Source organism: Helicoverpa armigera, chromosome 23 (genome assembly GCF_030705265.1).
Source record: "Helicoverpa armigera isolate CAAS_96S chromosome 23, ASM3070526v1, whole genome shotgun sequence".
NCBI lineage: Eukaryota > Metazoa > Arthropoda > Insecta > Lepidoptera > Noctuidae > Helicoverpa > Helicoverpa armigera.
In genome coordinates, this window is record NC_087142.1 from 10,284,724 (window position 1) to 10,303,948 (window position 19,225).

Consider the following 19,225-nt stretch of genomic DNA (forward strand, 5'->3'; position numbering starts at 1 on the left):
ATAAGTTGGATATAATTTTAGATATAGCAACTTTAAGTCACGTCATGTTATGCGTCATCACAGTCATCACGTCACACACGTCACTTGACATTTTCATTTTTGTGGGGGAGGATGATCGTGGTGGTCTTACCGTATTTGTTGTAAAAATATTTTGTAGTGTTGCAGTGAGTGAATTAGTGCTCTATTTATCATTAAACAAGGCTACCTAATTTAAAGACACAATGTTTAGTTGGCTAAAGAAAGAAGGTGAAAAATCCGAGAGCATCGAAAATGTGGTGGAAGGTCTCAAAAGGATTTATAAAACAAAACTTTTGCCGCTGGAGTTACATTATCAATTCCACGACTTCCATTCACCACAGCTCGAGGAGCCGGACTTCGATGCCAAGCCCATGATCTTGCTCGTGGGACAGTACTCTACCGGGAAAACCACCTTTATTAAATATCTCCTGGAACGAGACTTCCCCGGTATCAGGATAGGCCCGGAGCCCACGACAGACAGATTCATTGCAGTTATGTACGACGAAAAGGAGGGCGTCATTCCCGGCAATGCGCTCGTCGTAGATCCGAAGAAGCAGTTCAGGCCCCTTAGCAAGTTCGGCAACGCGTTCCTTAACCGATTCCAGTGCTCGACCGTGAGCTCGCCCGTGCTCAAGGGCATCTCCATCGTGGACACGCCCGGCATCCTGTCGGGCGAGAAGCAGCGCGTGGACCGCGGCTACGACTTCACGGGCGTGCTGGAGTGGTTCGCGGAGCGCGTCGACCGCATCATCCTGCTGTTCGACGCGCACAAGCTCGACATCTCCGACGAGTTCCGGCGCAGCATCGAGGCGCTGCGCGGCCACGATGACAAGATCCGCATCGTCCTCAACAAGGCAGACATGATCGACCACCAGCAGCTGATGCGCGTGTATGGTGCACTCATGTGGTCGCTAGGTAAGGTCCTCCAGACACCTGAGGTGGCCCGTGTATATATTGGATCCTTCTGGGACCAGCCCCTGCGCTATGACGTTAACAGAAGGTTATTTGAGGATGAGGAGCAAGATCTCTTCCGAGATATGCAGTCTCTGCCTCGTAATGCTGCATTACGCAAACTAAACGATTTAATCAAGAGGGCTCGACTCGCTAAGGTTCATGCATATATTGTCAGCGAGTTAAGGAAAGAGATGCCTTCAATGTTTGGCAAGGATGGTAAAAAGAAAGAGTTAATAAAGAACTTGGGTCAAGTATATGACCGCATTCAGAGGGAGCAGCAGATATCTCCGGGTGACTTCCCTGACATCAAGAAGATGCAAGAGACCCTGGCCAACCATGACTTCACCAAGTTCCACCCACTCAAGCCCAAGCTGTTAGAGGTGGTGGACCACATGCTGGCCACCGACATTGCCCGCCTCATGGACATGATCCCGCAGGAGGATGTCAACGTTGTCTCAGAACCATTGATCAAAGGTGAGTTCTTTGCTTTTCTAAAGTTTTTTGTTACTTTTACCAGCTTACACTAGGCTTCCTTGTGTCCTGAGGGGATTTAACTTATTTTTACTTCCTGCACCCAAATAAAAGGTATAACATTTCTGATTTTTGATAGATGACTAAGAAACCTGATCCATTCATCCTTATAAACTTTTACAATTTTCAATATTTATAGGATTTTTAAAGCGGACTTTTAAAGCGGACGGACTTTGCAGGGTTTGAGTTTTGATATTAATTATAACTACTGCCCATAGAGGAATAAAATATAGACTATGTTACTCACAGATACTGTAGGTTTCTAAAGTTGAAAGATTTATTTAAATCGATTTTGAGTTTATCTATTACAAACTAATTAACAAAGTTTTCCTTGGTGTAATACAAGTATAGATAATTGATATTTTTGAACCCGGGGGTTTTGTGTTGGTCTATAAATTACCAATAGTTAATATTACTATAAATAATTTTATTATGTGAATTTTATCATAGCAGCAGCACTTTTCCAATGAATTTTTGAAGTGGTTATAATAAAATGTAGTGAATACTATCTTGGCGTTACAATCGGCACAGTCATAGCATAGGCGCGGCTGTTATCAGGCGAGTCTGGTGCAGGGCGCGCTCTGCGTTACTACTCACCGACATGTTAGCGCTCTCTGTTCCCAACGCGACTAACTCAACCTGTAAGCCGCCCGCAACACCTAGTTTTACAAATCTGTTATCATGAGATATTGACCTGAATATTTTCTTATCAGAAAGATAACACATTGCCGGGAATTCGCTCACGTTACTATTTAATGCATTAGGCAAGCACTATAATTAGAAATGATTAAATTATGGTGTCTGACCTCATGATTGGAAATTGGAATACATTGTTGATGTAGCTACTCGGCAATAGCACCATTGTTGTACTTATTGATTGTTGTGCTGACGATGACACAATAATGCTCTTGAACAATAATGTGCTACATATATTGCTTCTCCTAAACATTACATTAGAGATATGTAATGCAATCAAATTAGTTGAAAAAGACTCGCATAAAATTCACATAACAATCTGTACCCTATCATAAAATGACAATGTAATGTTTTTTGTGTGACTTAATTGTTATTGTTTTTTTTAATAAAATCTGAATGACAATAAACGAATTTATGCCATTTGCAGTTTTGCAACGTCTTTATAGCTAGGTTGCGTAGAATAACCGCATTGTTAATGGAGGATCTCGCCCTACGAGTAGGCCTTCAGATGAACATGGATAAGATGGTTATGTCGAATGTCTTATCGACTAAATACCTCACTACCCTAATGCGTCAGTCAATGTGTGTGTTAACCGTAGTGACTTAGGTTGTGAATCGTAGTCTGCCACCACATGCCTACTGAACGAGCTATGGAGAGAACCATGATAGGAATTTGTATCGTGATTGAATCAGAACGATATACGCGATTAACATATGAAATTCTAATAAAGAATTGAAGTTGAAGTGGCGATGAACAAGCTATAAGCTATAAGCTCGGAGATGATAAACAGCCGATCGAATCATAATATTCTCATATCGGCCACTGACTGGCAGCTCGAATGATGAACACAGGCTCGCTTCCAACCTGTCCTTTTGGAAAGCGAAGATGGAGGTCTGTATTCGGTGGTGGAAAACCTATAAACCTAAAAGTGACTCACACTCTTTCACACCGGGTCCTTCACCAGCTTATCAACCTAGTTAATACTGGTACATTTAAAGTGCCTGTCACAAATTATTTTATTAGTGACTCAAACAAATAAGTGAAGCATTGTACGAGCACGAAGTCTAGGCATTACTTAACTCGTCTTAATGTGCCATGATATTGAGCGCCGAACCACTGAGCCGTTACCTGGCAGCGTTGCGCAATAACCTAACAGTTTCACAAGCGGCCGTCTGCGCACTTCCCGCACCAAGTCCGCAGCTGCTGCTTCAACTGGCCACATGTGTCGCGCACACGTGTGACGTGATGACAAGCCTCGCGTACACGCTGCCCTACGAACACCTTGGCCGTGCCTGCATTGCCGGCAAGTTTTTCTCCTCACCTACTTGCTGGAGTTTCGATGTGCCACTGCTACTGCCCATCAAAAATACATACTAAAGGTTTTTCGTGTTTATATTTAACAATTATACGGCTGGAATCGTATCATAATTAGCAAGTATTTAGGGTGTATAGGCGTGGCGATAATACCGCGCGCAATAGTTGCGATAGGTATGATTCTATGTGTTCGTTGAAGTTTTCCTGTAAAGTGTATAGTAGATTTGCGCGCATGTTTCCACAATGAATTAGTGTATGTTGATGTAATTATGCGAGGTTCACGCGGCCGGGTCACCGCACGGCCTCATTGTCTGACGTGCGGGGCGCCGCTCGTATTCCCGCGCTATGAATCCACGAAGCCTCCCAGCTTGCGCGAACAAATCACTTTATCAACTTTATAGTCACACCGCCACAGAATGACGATAACAGACAGGCCTAGGAGTTTTACTCATTCATCATGAATATTTATAACTAGGAATGATTTAAGTTCATAGCATAATTCTAAAGTGTTCTGCCTGGTGGCATGGATCGCATCTCCAGTTGACTAATAGTCGACGACTAAAAACACAGAGAGAATCGAGCACATCTCGCTTCCAACTCACAGTAATAGCTTGATCAAGTTTAATGGGTTTACTTTCATTGTCGCTGTCATTGTCGCGAGTCCGTGAAATTATCATATTAGAATCCGCGGTCTTTGTAGCATTCGGTTTTTTATGGAATAGAAAAGCCCACCAGGCACCAATGTCGATGATTGTGTTGGGCTTTCAATATTTGATTGCGTTCAATTGAGTTCGGTATTGATGAAGTAGCTACTTGTTTACTCCCGCACCGTTTGATCGAGAGCGACACACGTGAGCGATGCAGTATGTCTTACGGGGAGTGATTGCGCGTTGTGCTGTCCAGCCTGTAGCCTTCACCGTATTACACTTAGGTGACAGTTTGTGACACTCACGAGTGCCTACCCCTTGTGTTCAGATTATTTATGCGTCCTCTATTTATTATTTAGCCTGGTTCGGATTGGTCGATCGATCATAAGGTTAAGCAACGCATCAAACAACTGATTTTAAAGCACACGTAATACAAAATGGCGCAACAATGTAACATGCAATTTTGCAGCGTTTTTTACTAGAGGAGCTGAGGATTCCTCATCATGGCTGTGACTAAATATCTTGTAAGTTCTATTACACGTGTTTAACGTGTATCGCAGATTAGTTCATGCTAGGTACCCAGCCGGTTCGGTATACCTAGCCGCTCCAAGGCGGCGTACGACGGCGCATCTATCCCAGTGCGCCTGCGCCGGCAACCTTGCTGATTCTGCTCGCCAAATGCACCATGGACATGAAGGTCACCCTTCCGAATACAATCGTAATAACCTAAACGTCAAATGCAATATTATTTCCTGTTTGGGTCGATGGTTCCATAAACTGGCACTCACACAAACACAAAATATGTTTCAGTCTTTCGTTTCACGCCACACAGGCCTACAACAAAAAATATCTTGGAAAGAAATCGTTTACACGTTTCCATAATGATCAATATGCGATGCGTCCTAATGAGCGATTGTTGATATCGTGACATTGGCAACAGTGGTTACGCAATAACAGCGAAGTTCTTATCTAGCTGGGCAGCGGTATCGCGCGACGCATCAGCGGGGTGCGAGCCGTCGTCGCATGTCGCGCCTCGCATCGCCAACATCAGCACATCCTCACAGACATCTACTTTTCTTGGTTAATTTTCTTGGTATTGTGCGTCATCACTTCATCAGTCAGTTAGTCACCGCTAATGAAGCTAAGTAGGTTTATACTTTTGCGATACACCGTTACTGAATCAGCATTGCACTCGCGTACTACGTGATTTGAAATCGACATTATGATACCGAGTAATATTGATTGTTTTTGCTGCCTTATCTTGGCGGTCAAGTACACATATAATGCATTTGCTATAAATTAGCAGTAAATTATTTCCTCGTCAGGGTTAAAGGTGGTCCGGTTTCAAAGGTTAGGCGCGCCGACTCACCCTGCCTGTGTCGAAGCCGATAATCTCTCAACATCTAAACTTTTCTGCTTCAATATTATGATCTGTTGGAGGATACTCGGGTTTCGATATCCTTCCGTGCATGAGGCGGAAATATTCTCCAATAGATTGTTGATATGAGCAGCGGCAACACTTAATGCTAGCTTCGCTATAGCAGTTTGACACAACCAGTATCGCAGTTTGATAATACGTGTATTGGTGGATTGTGTCATTAACTTCAAATATTATGTATGTCTTAATATGGTGTAAATTAATTTCTTGTTGGTTTGAGTCTTTGCAAATTCGTGACTGTTTAGAGAAGCATTAATTAAAAACGGCAAGTTAGTTGTATTCCTTACGGGCGGCGCACGCGCATGCCTGATGAGTCGTGGCGTTAATACGGAAGCGTAATTAAGGGCGCTCCGAGTCGACAACTTTACAACAATCCGGCGCACGTCCGTCGTCGGTCTCGATGCATTGTCGCTAGCTGGACCGGTGGTTCAGCCTTATGCTAACAATCATTACTTATATTAGTCTTATAACAGGGCGGCCACAATTATCTTATCAGAAGTTATGGCTTCCAAATTGAACTAAGAAATTCAATGCAAATGTCAAGGTCCCCCAAGACGGGCGTGGCATGTACACAGTTCCGGTGCATCGGCACCGCTCTGTGCCGGCGGTGCGGCAATGAGAGCGCGACCGGCACTGCCACCGGCACTTTCGCCGGCCTCGCTCGTTAGCTTACATTAATCATGATTACAAAGGAAAAGGGGCATGCGCCATGCTCACAGGTTGTTGTACCCGCGAACACGCGAGCCAACGACCACCAGGCGACAACTTTATAAGCAATGGTGTGTTAAAAAACATTTATTATAACATTACATAAGTTTGCACTTTTACAATTAATTTGCAACGAATATGGTTTGACAAAAACACGTGACATGCTCCACGATCCGGAATTGGAAGTTTTCGCTTGCGTGTCTGTGCCAAACTGTGTAAGTGTGTATTTTACTCATATGCACCAAGCGTATTAGCCCATTATTTCACTTGTGTAATTAAAAAGGAGTTAATTAAACTGCAACTAGTACCTAGTAGATGAGAGATCGATAGCAAGCGTTGCGGCACGGTGCATCGCGAGCGTCGCCTGCGCGGGAAGTGTCGCAAAAGACGCTTCCTCGCAACCGCCGCGTTATGTAACGTCCTTAAGGCATTTCATTGAACGTTCGATTAATACTCTCATTTCAATCTTATTTTGTTTTTCAACAGTCAAACGATCACTTAGCTGTTATGTTCCTGTGTTTACCGCTTTCTACCTACCAATTCCCATTTAAATCGATAAATATTTTTTACTTTATAATTTTACGGTTATATTATATCTTTCTTATTCCTTGGTGTAACATTCGTAACTTTGGAATCGATTTTTCATGAACTCTCTAACTAGTGACTACAATCAGCTTCCTGTGTTGACTTTGTTACGCTTCGTGTAGTCGTGGGACAAGGCGGAGTTGATTGTCGCGCTGGAAACTACTATTACAAACAGTATAATCTTAAATCGCTCGCAATAAGTACTTGACAATAGTTTGGTGTGGTTTCGGCACTGGTGCACTACGGCTAATTATAAGGGGAGATCATTGATTGCGTCGATTCAGTGAATCTGATGAGTCAACGCGTTTGAACACCGTGGGTCATCAATGTTTACGTCCGATGCGCTGGCGCACATACGCGACGCTAATTGTAGCGGCTATTGTTCCGCATCCGCTGTGACATCAGTCGATGTGGACGCCCATTGAGACGCATCTGAGCAGCATCCATTGTGCCAGCGGCGACCCACTTGTCGCACAATGCCGGCTCATTGTGCGAGCATCACGACACAACGCACAGCGCCACCACCCGCAGGCCACAATATTGGATCGCCGTTCGTTGTTTTCCTCTGTGTCAGCCATCGATTTTATATTTACCTCACAACAGTCACGTTGGCTGTGGTTCGCCATTTTTGTGGATGCAAATTCGTGATAGCTGCTTGCGTTCTCTCTGCCACACTTTCGTTTTGAAGGTAAAAGTTTATGGCGTTGTGGGTCACACAAACAAAACAAATGAAACCAATACTCGTATTGGTGTTTGATAAGCCTCGGTAGCAGTAGATGTGTGCCGCGCGTGCGCTGACTGGCAATGCGCACGCGCGCACCCCCAGCCACTTGCGCCGCACTCGATGGAGTGTCTGAGCAGTGCTCTATTATAGTAGTCCCGCCGTCGCTATTCCATTCTGTGATAGTATAGCATATGTATAGTGTATGTGTATACCCATCAGGTTACATGCATTTTATTTTTCAATTAAAATACGAAATTTAATTTTCTCGCCAAGACTAGTTCATTTTCACTGACAACATATAGGTACATACAATTATATATTGTAACTTGAACGTGAAAATTATTAAAAAAAAACAAACACTAGTTTGAAAAACCCTGACGTTCATGTTGTCGGTGAACTTAGCGCCTCTCTTGATCATCTTAGTTTACCTATGAATGTGCAAGATAACGGTTCAGGTGATTTAGTGGCGCGTCACACCACGTAGTGATCAGATCATAATATGCATAAGATAACTATGGATTCGAGGCAACGCATATGCGACGACGTGCGTTGCATATGCGCGTGACTGTATGCAGCCATTGTCCTTCACACAATCCTCAGCTTATAATTCAACTCGTCATTATTTTATGCTCTGCTTGTCAATGCATCTGAACGACCAACAGTTAGAGCAACGGTATATCATTCGTTCTCCTCAAATGTAGAGCAGGCTTACTAGCATTACTTATTTGGGTGATGTATTTTGTTTTAACGTCGTCTATTGTTTTGGTATATATTAAATATAAAAAAAAATATGTTTTTGAGATAATAAAAGGAATCGCAAAAATACCTACATATACATATTATTGTCAGAAGACATTGTTACTAATGAATGGTTGATCTGCAAAATTTTCTATCAACTAATGGAGCCCCGAAGTCCAAAAATTAACTGGTCAAGTGGTGCCTCTTACCGCGTGATACACATAAGGGGACATTTCTCTGTGTAGTGGGGCTCGCGGCGACCGTGCGGTCAGCGCGCGTGGGCAGCGCCGCCGGACGCGCATCCTCGTTACCGCGAGGATACAGGTATCCTGCTCACCTCGCCACCGACACGCACCCAAATTGCTACGTTTTGTCCGAACACCTTCCGCGGCCATGTACCTACTCGGTTAGCCCATACATCGTGTTTCCTACTTCTCATCATTTCATCTCGCTGTTAGCTTAGTTGGCTCAAGTTACATTACATATGTGGTTTCCAAAAAAATATGACGTGATAGGTATTGATAAGACGAAGGTCTCACTGCGTCGCCTCAAACGTTGGACACTAAATATTAGTTGTTTGTCGACGGCTGTAAAAGCTAAGTGTTAACTCGTGATAAGTGAGTTTGTTTAGAGGATGACTTGCCGGTTGCTAGATCATAATGTTCATGATTTTGTAAAGATAATAAGTAATACTACGAAATCCGCTGTTATATTTGCAGGATTCTGAACTCTTACGGCGCTTAGGAAATTCTTTAAAGATATCAGGTATTAAAACAACAACTGCTATCATCAATCTGGGTATGGTAACGAACGCGCCAGCTTTCCTTTGGATTCGCATTTGTCGCTGACAAGTTACAATGGACAATTGCAATTGCGCTATGGGGTTCACTACCATTAGTTTAGTGTCACGTTTGTACATTCAAAACACCACCTGGAAGATAATGTATTGAGGGTTTGCCATTGGGTCGTCCACGAACACTGGAGGCGGGTGCGGGCGGCGCAGGCATCAGCAGTAGCGATGTGCGACGGGCGGTCTTCCAGTGGCGTGTGGCGCGCTTCCTACACTTTCACTCGCATGAATCGCGATCTAGATGACTGCGCCACTACCTATTACATGAGTTGTGATACGCTGCGCACTCGTTTGCTAGTTTCACATCGACAAACAATAGTTGGTGCTGGCGTGACGTCACATGTCGCCGTGAGAACGCGTGCCATCGGCCGCCATGGCATCTGGTAATAGCTGACTTGCATTCCTGTGTCATGCAGGCGGCATGGACGGTGGCCGAAGCCGGCCTGTAATAAGTCTCAACACGAGGTGGCATGCCATGAATTAGTTCCAAGTTTCAATGCCTTTAGTACGACCTCGGTCGCTGCTTACGTTGTTCATATTTTCTTACCAGTTGATGGTTAGTATTGTTTGAAGTCAATGTTTATTAAATATTAGCCAGGCCGTTTCCTGAATAAAACCTAAACTCTTGCTTTGGAGGATAAGCAACTAAATACAAAAACATTCTTAGGTTTGTTTAATTATTCAATTTTGGAACGGCAACTGCTCGCAAGATATACCTACTCGTACGCACGAGTAGAGTGCGCGTGTTGCTGTTGCAACAGCAAGAACATAACAGTTCCGGGCAAGTTCGCGCACTCTGTTATCTTAGTTTTGGCGACGACAGCGATACATACAGGGCGCTGCGCTAATAAATACGGCGCACGTGTCGGCTAACAATGAATGTTAAAGGCTGTTAAGTGGGATATTGATTGAGCGGCGCAGCGGCCTCCACACACATGGCGTCACGCAACTGAAGAGATTCCCTATTGGTACTGATTTGCCCAAATTGGCATATTCTCCTGGCATTAGACTATCTGAATTGCTCGGATGGCGCTTAGCGAGAGACAATGCACTGGAAGCTCACCTCCGAATCAGCTCACTAGACACTTTTTGTTCTACAGACTACTGACCCATATCTACATAATTGTCACAATTAATCCTTGAAGCAACAATCCATTGTGGCCATTCACGAGTAAGCGTGCTAGAACAAAACGGTTTCTTTTTGTCAAATAAAAACATGCGGTACGCTCCGGCGAGCGCTGACACAGCAATCAATAAATGTCCTCGACTTTAATGTACAGTTATTCAGCCGAATGACACTTTTTATATACGTACGCACTCTATAAATGTCGTAACTTGCAGTTTTTTGTGCAACATCTATTTTCACAAGTATACGTAGGTATATTTGTGATGACAACCTTGGCTATCTTTCTGCCTCGAGTTGCTGACTAACGCAAAGTACGTACGTACATTTGTTCTATTTTCTATTGCGAGTTTATAAATTAAGTCGAAATTATTGAGTACTTTTTCTCTGCAGAAGCAAGAAGCAAGATAATAATGATATCACGAGAGCATATTGTTATACATTTTACAGTTCTGGTAGGAAGTGGTTGCGCATGCTCCCGGCACCCTGTCGCGCGGGTGTTGTTCAGCTCCAGTTCTATCTGAAGCGGCATCAGGAAGCCACGAGTGCATCGACTGACGAGTAGCCGACCACTGACTGATACACAGTTACTTTCTAGTTCAATCGTTTCATTGGTTTATTGAACCAATTGATGAAGTTGGCGTTAGATGCCAACTTAGTTTTTGCAATCGGTTAGACAATAATGTATCGGCCACGAGTTAGAGGAAACAACAACTGCAACAACGTTCAGAGTTTTGGTAATATAAAACGCGACTGATTTGTAACTGCAGTGGCGATGCAAACAATACGTGCACAAACGAACTGCCGTCACACTAACTATGATTTATACACGGCCGCGTCTTCACAGCTACCTACTGACTACCTGCTATGTATCACCTATGTATAATACACGTACATAAAATGCACTATCACGGTCAGTCCACGAGTAATGTATGTAATGTACATTGTCAAAAGTCAAAACGTTTATTGAAAGTAGGCTAGTTTTTAGCACCTTTTCACGTCAAAATACAAAAGGACAGCACCCACAAATCGCCCCCTCTTCACGAATTCCTAGTACTTGTTGTACTATTGTGACTCCTGACGATAACTGTGGACGGACAGTCCTGGCGGAGACAGGGACTCTTGTATTGAGCATTAGACTTTATTACTCATCACTTGACTTACTGAATGAAGTGCAAGGTGAACTTGCATGAAGCGACTAACAATAATATTAATGTAATATTGCGCGGCGGCCACTGGAGATTATTGTGTGTACAATAGGTCGGTATCAGCTACTGTGTGCTGGCTTAGCGATAAGTCGGATAGTGCCGCTTGCTGTGCGCGGAATTCTGCTAAGAAATAGAAACAGTTTCTAATCAAGTTCAATGCAACCCTAGCTGATATGGATCTCGGATTTTAATTATATTCACGAATTAGGCTCAACAACCGTATTTTAAAGATCCACCTAACTAGTCATCTACCCAACAAAGCAAATTGGCTCAGATGTTTTAGTTGGAAGCTGAGGCAGAGATTAAGGCACTTTCAAATCCACACAGTTACCCGTTTATAGAACAAAGGGTTTACGCATGAATACGTAAAAGGGGATTCCGATTTTAGATTTGGATAAGTGAAAAAACATTCGGTCTTATTGTTCGTCACATCTATATGTAATGGTGGAGCGTTTCGGGAAGCTTGAGTCATGCTGTGATAAGGTGCTACGCCCCTGGCACAAGGGCCGCACTGGCAGGCCGCCTCGCGCTACTCTCGCCAGTTGCCGAACACAATGTAGTACAGTATGTCAGTATCGATGTTTACATCACAATTTTATTGATAGGTATTTGTTGCATAGAGGCTTGCGCAATTTGTTAGGTATTAGTGGGTGCCAGCGGTGTGCGAGGTGTGCGAAGGGTGCATACCCCTCCACATGCGTGTGCTGGTTCTCAGAATGTTGTTGCGAGTCCCCACTCAGTTTGACAAGGACATATACTCAGAACTTGCATCCTACAACCAAGTTTGCCGTCTTGTAAAGGACGAATCCTACTAAATATTTCACGTCTACTCTGTAAAAGGAAGCCTACATGTTAATCCGTAGTACACCTAACTATATACCAAATTTCAACCTTACCTTTCAGTCCTGCCGTTTTTACGTGAAAGAATAACAAACACACATCCATACATTCTCACAAACTTTCACATTTATAATAATAGTAGGATATGATAGTAGTAGGATAAATTTGATGTCTCACACGCATGTCATAATGATGAATTTAACTATTCCAGGTGGTGCGTTCGAAGGCGTAGAGGACCAGGTGTCGCCGTTCGGGTACGGGCGCGGCGAGGGAGTGGACGCCGGCCACGGAGACCCCGAGTGGATCTGCAGCAAGGAGAAGCCCCGATACGACCAGATCTTCCAGTCGCTCAACCCTATCGACGGCAAGGTCACCGGCGCCGGTACGCACACACTCACACACTTGTTGCACACACACCCACACCTGCGCGGCCACCTCGTCGTCGACAAGGCGCTGGACGCGCTGCTCTCCGCCGCTAAGAGCTGTTCGCTCATCACCGACCTGTGCATGCAACGCAAAGACCGCGCCGACACTGATAAAGAGGACGATCATTTTGGCAAACTTGTAAATTCTCTCTCTAGTGCTACTGAAAATTGCAAATTGATCGCACAGTTCATCTTAAACGCTAGGGAGGCACGAGCGGCCAGCACGAGCAGCCACATGTCCCCTGCCGTCTCTATTCACAGCCTGAACGATGCGCTCGCCATCGACGGAGCCGGCGACAGGTGCCGCTCCGCGCACTCTGCCTATAACATCGGTGGCTTCCAGACTTCGCCGAATGACGGTTTCAATGATGACGAGTGCGAGTCCGTTTCTAGTTCTGAGTCACAATCTGAGCCTCCATATGAGCTGAACGTGCGCGCGAGGGGCGCCGATTGTTTGGGATCGCTGTTCAATACTGTGAAGTTCATAGTCCTGCTGGCCTTGAATGTAGTGACCCTGTTCATTGTGGTCGAGCTGATGTTTGTGTCGCTGGCGTATGTGCTTACAGGCGAGCGATACATGGAATTCTACGTTGACAAGTCCCCCAGATCTTGGTTAGACAAGGCAAAGCTAGTGGCGTTCGGACCGGATCAGCAGGCCGTCAGAATTCACTCAGCCGTACAACTCTTGTATCGCGACAATATTGTCAATATACTCAAATACTTGCTAGGCAAGCTGACTGACTCCATGCCCACAATTTAAGCTCTCTTTGCGGACAAGTCACTTCTACCTCTCCCATGTTTGCTTTGATAGTACTTACAATACTACATACCATTGCTAGATGTCTACCATGTTACAGGAGTGTTTGTCAAATCCAGGTTTGTTCTAATGAATACAGTCAGTCAGTTCGTGTTTGTGCGGTCTGTGGAATGTCTTCTTGTCGTAGTCGTAGTTTAGGTACGTATCATTCCAGGTATAGGTTCTATACAGTAGAGTAACGGAGTTGAGCTCTAGCGGTAGAATTGTCTACAAGTGTTAGTTAGTGCACGTAGAATGTAACAGTTGAGCATCAGTTTCGACACGTATCGTTATCTAAGCCCGCTATCGTATCGTTCCACAGCGCCGCGCTATCTCGTCTCTTTATCGTCACGCTTCTACTCACGATGTAATCTTTCTTATTGCATGATCCCTTTTTAATTTAACAAAACTGATTAACAAACTGATTCTACTTACTATGTTTATTATTTTTAATGTGTTTTCTTTTTGATCGCGGAACTCTATTGGCAACGGACATAGTCTCGAATGGCACTGAAATATATGAGTAGTAGTAGTATGTGTGGTGCGTTGGTCGCTACGTTCGTTGCCGACGGAGTTCCGCAGCTGCCGACACGAGTTGACCTGGCGGCGTTTGTCGACAGCCGCCAAGACGGAGATGGTGAAGTCGAAGCTGCCCAACTCGGTGCTGGGCAAGATCTGGAAGCTGTCGGACATCGACAAGGACGGCTTCCTGGACGAGGACGAGTTCGCGCTGGCGATGCACCTCATCCACGTGAAGATCGACGGCCACGACCTGCCCTCGGAGCTGCCGAGCCACCTCGTGCCGCCCTCCAAGCGCAACTGAGCGCCTCGCTCCTTGTCCACCCACGAGCATGCTCCTCGCATCTACGCAAACTAGGAATGTTGTCTAACTCCGATATTTGTTACTTACGAACTTTTAACATTGAAAACGGTTATTTTATTGTTGTGTACTTCACTTTTGAGCACTGTTTTACTAAAAGAATAAGTAAATCCATGTTGAGTGTTATAGTAACAATTGTACAATTTAGTAGATGTACAGAAGTCATATATTCAGCGAGACCGATAACTCAACCTAAAACTATTGTTAGCAGACTTATCGAGGTAGGTTGATGGGCGCAAGGCGTCCTAGCGTCATGTCCAAGCGACCAGCGAGTCGGCGGGGTGTAGTGTGTGTGTGTGTGTGTGGCTTAGCGGGCGAGCGCGAGGGACCGCGACTATCAACACTACATGTGACAACACACATGCACCTCCACACACAACATACTACCAATCATAAATTACATTCATTAAAAAAAATCCTTTATTTACATTTACATACATTACTCTGAAGTTTAGAATAACATAATATGTCATTATTATGGCACGTTCGATGTGTGAGTTTATATTTTATCGTTGAATTTTCAAAATTTATTTTATTATTGATCAAATAGCTGCGTCCAATGTATTAGCTTTATTTACTTAAAACTTAGAAGTCCACTAATTCAGTGGCTGCGTCTTAAATTATTGTTTTGTTAATTATAAATGTTTTATTTTAAGTACATCTTGATTTTACTAAAAATGTTCATAAATTTATTTAATAGTCAACTTATGATTGTTGTTGCAGTAGATATTTCTTTATTTACATAATTTGTGTATAGATGAGTGATGCTAATGATCGTATTCCGCGAGAGTGACGATATCTGCTGCACGTAACGCATGGTGTGTTCCGCGATGAGTGATGCACCAACACTTGTGCGCTCCGGCCTCATCATGCTTTATAGTATCTGTAATTTTTCTTTAGCAAATCAATGAAATCATTTCGCTACATTTACACTAAATGTGCTGCATTTATATGATATGGGACTATCGATGATCCACGGTGCCTTTGCTTTAATATAATTAGGTGTAAAGCTTTGTACGTCACTTTATCAGTGGATGGACGTGTAGGTCTGTTAGAGAGAACGATGGGAGGTGCATTACTACTTGTATAGTCGAATACCAATATCTTACGTCTGGCACTTCGTGTGGGGATTGTGTAAATACAGAATTTTATATCGATTACATGTTTTGGAATGTATTTAGCGAGCCCACGTCGCTGGCTCGCTCCCGTGACGTGACGTGACGCTTGGCGCCGCGACGCCCGCGTGACGTCACACGGCACGAGCTCGGCGGCCGCGGCTCGCGCGCTGTTTTTACATTTTGCTATTGTATGTACATAAAGATTATGTAAATTGATTACTATTATAAATTATACATAGTGTAATAAATAGTTAAGAAGGCAAATTGGTGGATTTTATTCATATACTTTATTCCTGTGAAGTGAATACTGCCTACCTACCCTCGTCCTCAATTACCTTCTTCCTACTCAACCAATAATACGTTGGCAGGTAGGTTGTACGACTCTTGTTTTTGAAATGAGAGGCAACAAAAGGTGGACATGATGACATGGTGTGGAGTTGGTACAGTCAGTAACGAATCTTTATAAATAAACCCCGTTTGGAGGTTAAAATACTGTCTACTAGCAGTTTGTATTAAAGCCTAGTTTTAATGAAGTTAAACCATAGGGTACTTTCTATCCGGGTATACAAAGTAGTTCTCACAGTATGCCAAGTTGTTTCCACCAAAAGTATAAATAAATAAATAATGTCAGGATACCTTTTTCACACACGGCCGGTTAGCCCCATGCTAAGTTATTAATTAACTAGTGTTAAGTACTAGTTCCTCCGTGGTCTTCAGTTTACTCTCAGAGCATGATAGTCAATTGAAGTAAGAACAAATGTGGCAAGCCTTGGTGCTCACATAATGCCTTTTTACATGCATGTATGTACAAACCTACAGCTATGCATAGCTCTAACGTGGAGTAAGAAGTATTGCCTGCGCGAGAGGTTGTGTTGTAAATACTTTCTACAAAAATATTCACAATATTATTTAAATAAATTTATTAACAATACCAATAATTGAAACCTTAGCTTTAATAATTTGGGTTAAACAGAGATAAACTTTGCTTAAAGTTTCTTCCTTGTTTAACATTCCACACATAATTTAAATATTATATTTTACAAGACATGCTTGCGAGCATGGTCTATACGCCTTACACTCCAAACAGGAGTATACTTTATACAATTTAAGTCTAATCTAGGGATAGAGTGATACAATGAGTCCTGTGTGGTTACATAATATCTGCCAACAAATAAATGCAATTAGTGCTACCACCTCCATTACAAAATATTCTCACAAATATACAAAAACAGAACTTCAACCAGCAGTGGTCTGTGTGTTGCATGCTCAATATCTGACTTTATATTCTGTGTGACATTAGTCAAGTGTCCATTGAGCATGTAATATACATCTATGGGAACAACACTGGCGTGGACAGGTAAGACTACTAATTTAACAAGTGACCCATCAGCTACTATCATAAAAGTAACAGGCACAAGTAGTGTCTTATGTGAATATTATAAGTAAAAGTCAGTTGAATCAGCCCCACTAACGGTCAGAAAATCAGCAAGTTTGAATAAAATAAAATTATATTACATCTTAAAAGATTAAACAAAGATCCGCTGGGAGTTGGCGGGCGCGCGGCGCGGACTCACTGCGGCGGGCTGGGGCCGGGCGGACGCACTTGGCGCCGCAGCTGCTCCACCAGCTCGGGGTTGGCGGCCTGCATGTGCTGCGCCAGCGCCTGCCCCGCCTCCAGCAGCGCCGACATGCCGCCCGCGGCCGCCGGCCCGCCCGCGCCCGCCGCGCCGCCGCCGCCGCCGCCGCTCATCAGGCCCGAGATCAAGTTCTGCATGTTGGGGTCGGCCAGCATCTCCGTGGCCATGTTGAGCAGCGCGGGGTTCTGCAGCAGGCCGCCCAGGTCCAGCGGCGCGCGCTCGCCGTGCGCGGCCAGCTGCTCGTCGGCCAGGCGCAGGTTCTGGCGGTACGACTCGTTGTCGGGCTCCAGCTGCGCGGCGCGGGCGTACGCCGCCCGCGCCTCGCGGTGCCGCTCCAGCGCCGTGAGCGCCAGCCCCAGGCGGCTGTGCGCCTTGCCGTAGTCGGGCTGCAGGCCCAGCGCCGCCGTGCAGTCCGCCACGGCCGCCTCGTTCTCGCCGAGCTTGAAGTGCGCGGCGGCTCGGTTGCAGAAGTACACGGGGTTGGAGGGGTCGAGCTCGATGGCGCGCGTGTACTTCTCCAGCGCCTCGCGGTGGCGGTCGCTCTTCATGAACTCGTTGCCCTCGTTCTTGAGCTTCTCGGCCTCGGAGCGCGTGGGCGGCGCGTTGAGCGGCGCGGCGCGGGTCTGGGCGCGCACCAGCTGCAGCAGGTCCAGGCCGCGCGCCGCGTCTTCGGGACTGAGCTCGAAGGCGGTCTCGATGCACTGCACGCCGACCTCGACGCTCTCGCGCGAGTCCACGCTGAGCGAGTCGCCTTCTAGCTGTCGCTTTAGGAAGTTCACAATGCTTGCGGCAACTATTTTTATATCCGACATTTTGTTGGAGTTTTGTTCAAATTGCTACGATTTTGTCAATCTAAGAAACTTTGAAATAATTTCTATTATTTTTAGATTTTACGACCGACGATGACAAAATGACAGATGACAAAATGAAAATGACATTGCTGATCACAGATTATATAAATCACAGAAATAACATGTCATCTAGATAATAAATTATACAGTAGAGGAAAGTAATATACAAACTAGTAATGGCGAGCAACAGATTACTGCGTGTAGCAGCTACGGACGTATATATCGATGGCTACGGATGTGTACATAGTACATGGAGCCTTTGCCAAGTTAAAAAAAAAACATTGTACCGCAAGTTCTTTGAGCCGAGACCTATGGCCAAGACCCAAGAAATTCCGATAATTCCGATTTCTGGACAAATTGTTTTCAAAATCTCTCGGGACATTCGGAATTTTTTTTGGGAGGGGGAAATCCTCATGGACTTCCCCCGCCTGGGGAGTGGTGGAGGGGTGTGCCGGACTCTTACCGGCTTGAACACCCTTGTGCCTTGTCCTCCTTGCACGTGCGCCTTCTGCGGCCGGGGAAGGGTGTCGAAATCTCCCTCTCCCGTTCCGCAGATTCCTTCTGCGACATCACTTCTTAGCAAACGACTCTACACTATGGCCGGCAGCGACAGATCGCCTCCAATTTCATTTGTGAGGACATGGCGCTTCTCCTCCCACATTCGGATAATAATCTAACTTCATTCCTTATTATTTAAATTGTTGAGGACAAAAACATTGCGTTGTAGAAAATTATATGACGTTTCACGTACCTACGTCAGCGCCATCTAGTCATCAGCTAAGAATATAATTAAAAAAAGAAAATCCCTCACTGCGTGCGTATTTGAAATATAGGTCCAAAGTCTATTGGTTTAAATATTATAATCAGGAATGAAAATACTACTTTTTTTGAAATATATTATATTCAAAATTAGTTTACAGTGGGTAACGGAGCTGTGAAATGTAAATAATTCTATTACAGATAAGTCATGAAGTGCAGGTACACTACACCTGGTTCTAAAAATTTGTTGTATCCTCTTCGGCAGTGGCGGCGTAACATCGGGTGGCACCCGGGGCGGACAACCAAAAAGCACCCCCAAAAAAAAAAAACGACAAAATAAAATCACGTATTAAAAAAAAATAGATTTTTGGGATGTAATGTAGA

The 19,225-nt window shown here is 44.4% G+C and overlaps 2 protein-coding genes across 2 annotated transcripts; one reads left to right on the plus strand and one right to left on the minus strand.

The window, feature by feature from the left end:
* The first annotated feature begins 72 nt into the window (after window positions 1-72).
* On the plus strand, window positions 73-15,858 carry LOC110378649 (EH domain-containing protein 3). Its single transcript, XM_021337996.3, has 3 exons — window positions 73-1,446; window positions 12,587-12,757; window positions 14,217-15,858. Exons 1-3 carry the CDS (start codon window positions 222-224, stop codon window positions 14,417-14,419), a joined length of 1,599 nt encoding a protein of 532 aa, XP_021193671.1. The 5' UTR covers window positions 73-221; the 3' UTR covers window positions 14,420-15,858.
* On the minus strand, window positions 15,365-18,183 carry LOC110378651 (small glutamine-rich tetratricopeptide repeat-containing protein beta). The gene has a single exon (XM_049837662.2). It carries the CDS (start codon window positions 18,041-18,043, stop codon window positions 17,165-17,167), a length of 879 nt encoding a protein of 292 aa, XP_049693619.1. The 5' UTR covers window positions 18,044-18,183; the 3' UTR covers window positions 15,365-17,164.
* Window positions 18,184-19,225: the final 1,042 nt, after the last annotated feature.

Bases quoted from the DNA above. Each gene is read 5' to 3' on its own strand.
- LOC110378649 (XM_021337996.3), top strand. From the start codon at position 222: ATGTTTAGTTGGCTAAAGAAAGAAGGTGAAAAATCCGAGAGCATCGAA. The intron at 1,447-12,586 runs GTGAGTTCTTTG...TAACTATTCCAG, and splicing joins CTCAGAACCATTGATCAAAG to GTGGTGCGTTCGAAGGCGTA. The intron at 12,758-14,216 runs GTACGCACACAC...GTTTGTCGACAG, and splicing joins CGGCAAGGTCACCGGCGCCG to CCGCCAAGACGGAGATGGTG.
- LOC110378651 (XM_049837662.2), bottom strand. From the start codon at position 18,043: ATGTCGGATATAAAAATAGTTGCCGCAAGCATTGTGAACTTCCTAAAG.